The 5,509-nt window shown below is 22.9% G+C and overlaps 2 protein-coding genes across 2 annotated transcripts in view; one reads left to right on the top strand and one right to left on the bottom strand.

Annotated features, from left to right (window-relative positions):
- Positions 1-250: 250 nt before the first annotated feature.
- On the bottom strand, positions 251-2,699 carry LOC102676114 (NEDD4 family-interacting protein 1-like). Its single transcript, XM_006622254.2, has 6 exons — positions 2,498-2,699; positions 1,943-2,086; positions 1,723-1,863; positions 1,510-1,633; positions 1,219-1,404; positions 251-1,150 (listed from the first exon to the last, which is right to left on the bottom strand). Exons 1-6 carry the CDS (start codon positions 2,522-2,524, stop codon positions 1,047-1,049), a joined length of 726 nt encoding a protein of 241 aa, XP_006622317.1. The 5' UTR covers positions 2,525-2,699; the 3' UTR covers positions 251-1,046.
- Positions 2,700-3,105: 406 nt separating this feature from the next.
- LOC102675968 (putative oxidoreductase GLYR1 homolog) overlaps positions 3,106-5,509 on the top strand; it is a 21,924-nt gene continuing 19,520 nt past the window's right edge. Inside the window, exons 1-6 of the mRNA XM_006622253.2 lie at positions 3,106-3,233; positions 3,324-3,360; positions 4,345-4,433; positions 4,511-4,637; positions 4,851-4,952; positions 5,194-5,385. Of these exons, the coding sequence (XP_006622316.1) occupies positions 3,199-3,233; positions 3,324-3,360; positions 4,345-4,433; positions 4,511-4,637; positions 4,851-4,952; positions 5,194-5,385 (582 nt within the window). The 5' untranslated portion in view covers positions 3,106-3,198. The remainder of the gene's footprint in view (positions 3,234-3,323; positions 3,361-4,344; positions 4,434-4,510; positions 4,638-4,850; positions 4,953-5,193; positions 5,386-5,509) is intronic.

Raw genomic sequence — 5,509 nt, 5'->3', positions numbered from 1 at the left:
AGATTTGAACTCGGATCGCTGGATTCAGAGTCCAGAGTGCTAACCATTACACCATGGGACCTTTCGTGTAAAAGTTTCATTCATATATTATATACAATTAAAAATTATATTTAAAAAATACATACATACAAACATCTATTACTTTATATATTTTATAATTAAAATATAATTTATAATAATTTAAATCTGAGTTAAAATCAATACGAAAAAATATATTTACATAATTGTGGATAAAAAAATATAAGACACATTAGCTTTTTATATTGTTGTAATAAGTATATAACAATGAAGTTTTTGACAGTATAACATATAATGCATATATGTAGATTTGCAGCAATTCTTTTATACATTTATGTATGTGTACATATCATATATATACCCATACATTTGTATAATTTATATGAGTAATTTATATTTTCAAATTCAATAAGAATTCTCTCTATAAATTATAATAATATACAAACAAGCAATTCATATTATCAGTATATAGATCATATTCAAAATTCTAAAAGCTTATCTAGTACTAACAGGTATTACACAATATCACTATTAGAACTTTTATATTTTAATACCTGTCTAAGGACAATGATTATATGTTTTTCCCTTTCCAAAATAAATTTTTTACTCGTGATTTTAATTTTATAAGTAAATTTATACATGTTTCTAAATGTTTCAAAGCAATTCATATTTAAGTGAATAATGTTAATGTATAAATTAATAATATCTCACATTAAAGCATTGTCCATACTATTTGAGCAATAAAAATTTACATTTTATTTTATATATGTGACACTAATACATAAAATAGTGTGCAAAAATTATCTTATTTCTGTTTTTATCTTGCCTTGTTTATCTCATATGTAAGTGTATAAGCAAATTTGGCAAATAGTTTTAATAATTTTAATTTTTTTCTAGTAATAGAATAATATATAGCCAATATAAAGTAATGTTTTTTAAAGGGTGTAGATTATATATTATACAAATACAACCCCAAATAGAAATGTTTTTTCTAAAGCCAAGTTACATAAAGGTGCAGATTTAATGGCTTAATAAAAAAATAGTAAACGTTCCTGAGCACTTCCAGGTAATAATCTCCAACCACGTTTAATGTTCAAATATTGAACAATAGCTCGTGCACAAATCAAAACTCCTAAAAATTAAATGAATTTTATATTAATACAAATATATAAAAATATATATCAATAATAAAATACTAACCAAATCCCATTATCAACCACCATAGCCATGAATTTTCACGTGATGCAAGATCAGTGGAATGTTTAACAATTAGTGTCCATTTTGTTAAAGATAGACCAAAACCAGATAGTGCTCCATATCGAGATGCAATTGTATGACAGAAACACATCAAAAGTAAAAATCCAATCCAATTAAACAAAAATGCAACTGTAATAAAAAATTTATGTAAACTATATATATTTTTTATTATAAGATATAGCAAACTAATTAAATATTTTAATAATTTTATTAATATTTATATCTAAAATTTACCCAAAAATGCTGTAAAGAACATAAAATCAGTGCCAAGTAAACCACTTTCTGGATCTCCTTCTGCAGCTTCAGTATCTATAGCCAGAATTGTTAAAGGCCTTGGTGATGTTCTAATATTTTCAGGCTATAAAATATTAATTAATGATATAATATATATTTAATTTTTAATAATATTATTATTATTAATAATAATATAATTTTAAAATTATTTACCATGTGCATTTGAGGGTAAGGTTCTCCTTGTAATGTTTTTTCTCGTTGTACTTCTTCATAACTAGGTAATTTTGTGGCTACTTCATAAGGTGGTGGAGCAGAAAAATCTGCCTTTGGAGGTGGAATTTCTTCTCCTTCAGCCTATAGTTATAATTTCCTTAATAATAATTTTTAAAACATATAATAATTTTAAACATATAATAACAAATTTATATCATACCATTCGATTTTCAATTGAAGTTTGTGCTGCAGCAATATTTCCTGAATTAATTATATCATTTTGCATGATTGGTAAAGTTACAGTTAATGTAGGTATTTCATTTTGAGATGATGGTTCTCCATTTGAACTGTTTGTTTGTAAAGGCTAAAATTAAATTATAATCACTTTAATATTTCATAATAAGACTTATACTTAAATAATTCATATATTTTTTAATATCACTAACAATGTTATTTTTTTTTAATCTCCAATATTAAGAAAATAAATAATATAACAAAGAAAAGGTAGTTTTTATTGGACTTAATTTTTTATATGAAATTACTTTCAAAAAACAAACGACAATTGCACAAGACAATGTTTTTATCAACATTTGCATGCCAGTATTCATGCACAAGTGATATTATAATATATAAAAATATTATTTTAATAAATATAAAATATATATATTAAATAAAAAACATATTGGCAATTTGAGACAAATTGTAAATTGTTCATTAGCGTATTTAAAATATTGCATATGAAAAATATATTATGTTCATCATTTATAAAACATACCATATTATAATGAATATTACTATCCATTTCTGGTAAAATTTATATAAATCGCGAGTGAATTATTTTGGGTATTTAGAAGAAATAAAAATACTGTTTTTGTAGGTAACGCTTCTTTCTTAGCCAGCAAAAGTTCTTACAATCGATGGCTGACAGCTGGCAAAGCTGTATCGCCGTGAACATAGATTTTCTTGCATTTTCACGTCTATCATTATCTTTATCAAACAATTAATTTTTTTTATTTATTATCAAATATTTCTTTTCTTATAATAAAACTTATATTATTATTTTTAAATGTAATTTATATATTTATTTCATACTGTATATAAAAATTATATATAAAAATGTTATAATTATGAAATCAATTCTGATTGGCTATTCATGAAACGATATTGAAAATTAGATTGTAGGACGGGAATCTAACAAATCAGAATTTTTTATATCACCGGAAATAAGCTATTAGAAATTAACACTATTGTGGTATTATTATTTTTATAAAATATAATAAATTTCGTAAAAATAATAGGTAAATATATATTTATATTAATCATTTCATTAATTAAATCTATAAATAGAAATAAGACACTCATTTGAGTCATTGAGTATGTTGGAGGGGGTATTTGGATCACGTCGTCATGCACAAACGACGCTCTACTCGTCAGTCAGTCGCTTGCCGATTGTGAGAAACGTACGGAGGTGTTATTATGTCAGAAGTATTCAAACTAGGTGATCTTGTATGGTGTGTATTACGTGTTAATTAATGAATGTTTGTAATAAAAGTAGTGCAATGTAAACAGTGATTATTAATTAATATCTTTATGGATTTCAGGGCGAAGATGAAAGGATTTTCGCCTTGGCCTGGTCGGGTAAGTTGGAGTTAACTACTAACGGTTCTATGTTAACTACACTTTGCTTGGTTGTACGCGCCACGAAGTCAAACGCGGCCATCATATTTGGCGGGAACGTCTCGTACTCCATTTGATTTTTTTAATTGCACATCATATCAATTCAAATTAATATATTTTATACAATATCAATAATGTTATTACTTTTCATTATATATTTCCCGCCGCATCCGACCTTCAAATTCAAATTGGCGCGCAGGTTACGAAAATATAACCTAAATTATATTCTGCCATTTCATAACTTTAATCATGATATTTGTAGATAAAACAAAAATTATATATTTACATTATGTACATCCAAGCAACTATTATTTAAATTATTTTTTTTTATAGAAAAAAAGAAATTAATTTTATTCAAAATCAATTTTTATGAAATAAATACTTGTAATGATAGCGCGCTAATTATGATTTTCTTAATTTCTAAATGAATTAAGTTATAATATATAAATTATATTCTTTGATAATTCTTTGGTAATTTATTTGTTATCTATTTTTATTTTATATATCATTTATAAATAATAGAGAAATGTGATAAAATTAACATAAAATTATTTCATTTAATTTATGCACATATATCATTTAAATTATGTTTAATAACATTTATATTTGAATTATTTAAAATAATTTAATTACTTTAAAACATATTTGAAATATTTATAATAGAGTGAATTTGATATAATATGACAAATATTTTGTAAATACAAATAATATAATGAATAAAAATATATAAATTACATTTATATCTTTGTTTTTCATATTTAAAATATTTAAATATAATTTGTTATAAAATATGAATTAAATAATATAAAATATATGAATATTATCAATATTTTTCTTTTTCAAATATAATTTTTTTTTATTTTATTTTATTATTTAATAATATAGAAGTATAATATGTTTGGCATAATTTTTATGTATATACTAATTTCTCAATGACATCTTAAGGTGTCTAATCCTTCAAAGGACTTAAAGAAACCAACAAATACTAAGAAGGGACCAGTTCAATGTATTTTCTTCTTTGGAACAAATAATTAGTAAGTTTGAATAAAGTTATTTATTTTTTTTCAAATTTTGTAATATAGTTTAAAACTTATAAAAATATTTCTTATAGCGCATGGATAGAAGAATCTAATATAAAACCATATCTAGAATACAAAGATACTCTTGTAAAATCTAGTAAATCTGGTGCATTTAAAGATGCAGTAGAAGCAATAGAAGAATTTATTGCTAATGGAGAGGTAAGCTAAAGATAAAATAAAAATTATAATGTATATATATACAATATGTATATTAAAAATTTATAAAAAATAATAATAAAAAATATCTTATAAATATATATTGATTATTATAATATTATAAAAAAATAATATTTAAACAATTATTATAATAGTTATATAATAAACTTACCATAAATCATCTACTAACAATTATAGTAATACTATTTGCTATAGGTATTTGAAGATGGCTTAGACCCAGACTCTTTATTCGACAGACTTAAAGAAGAAAGTATATCTGAGAAGAAGAATATAGTAAAGACACCTAAACCTCGTAAGGTTAGGATTGTATTATAATTTGATTGATGACTTACAATAAATAATTTGATTGATATATGATATGATAAACATTTTAGTAAATTAAAATTATAGACTATATTTAATAAATTATATTATGTATATCATATTATAATATACATAATATAATATATATAATATATAATATACATATTATATTGTAATAATATGTATGTTATGTATATTATAATATAAAATACATGATATAAAATTATTGATTTAGGAAACGCCAAAAACTAAAAGATTGGACTCTAGTGCAAGTGAAGTTCGTCGTCCAGCCAAAAAACAACGAAGAGAATCAAGTACAAGTAATAGTAATAGGGTTGGCAGCATTAGTCCTGCATTAAACCATTCAACTCCTGTTAGAAAATCGGGATCAACTCTTCTTAACAGGCCCGCGAATATTGCTAGACCTGTAAGTACATTTTATTATACAAATTTTATTATTTTGTAACTAATATATCCAAAACATATATATGTTTTATATGTTATAAAAAACTTTCATTTATATATTATCTTTCATATATATATATTATTTG

Source organism: Apis dorsata, unplaced genomic scaffold (assembly GCF_000469605.1).
Source record: "Apis dorsata unplaced genomic scaffold, Apis dorsata 1.3 scaffold_683, whole genome shotgun sequence".
NCBI classification, from domain to species: Eukaryota; Metazoa; Arthropoda; class Insecta; order Hymenoptera; family Apidae; genus Apis; species Apis dorsata.
This window is presented reverse-complemented; position numbering and strand designations above follow the sequence as displayed.

What these genes read in the sequence shown, in the direction of transcription:
- LOC102676114 (XM_006622254.2), bottom strand. Translation starts at nt 2,524, where the DNA reads ATGGATAGTAATATTCATTATAATATG. An exon ending in CTTCAATTGAAAATCGAATG is followed by an intron (nt 1,864 to 1,942) that starts GTATGATATAAA and finishes TTATAACTATAG; the next exon opens with GCTGAAGGAGAAGAAATTCC. An exon ending in CTTACCCTCAAATGCACATG is followed by an intron (nt 1,634 to 1,722) that starts GTAAATAATTTT and finishes AATATTTTATAG; the next exon opens with CCTGAAAATATTAGAACATC.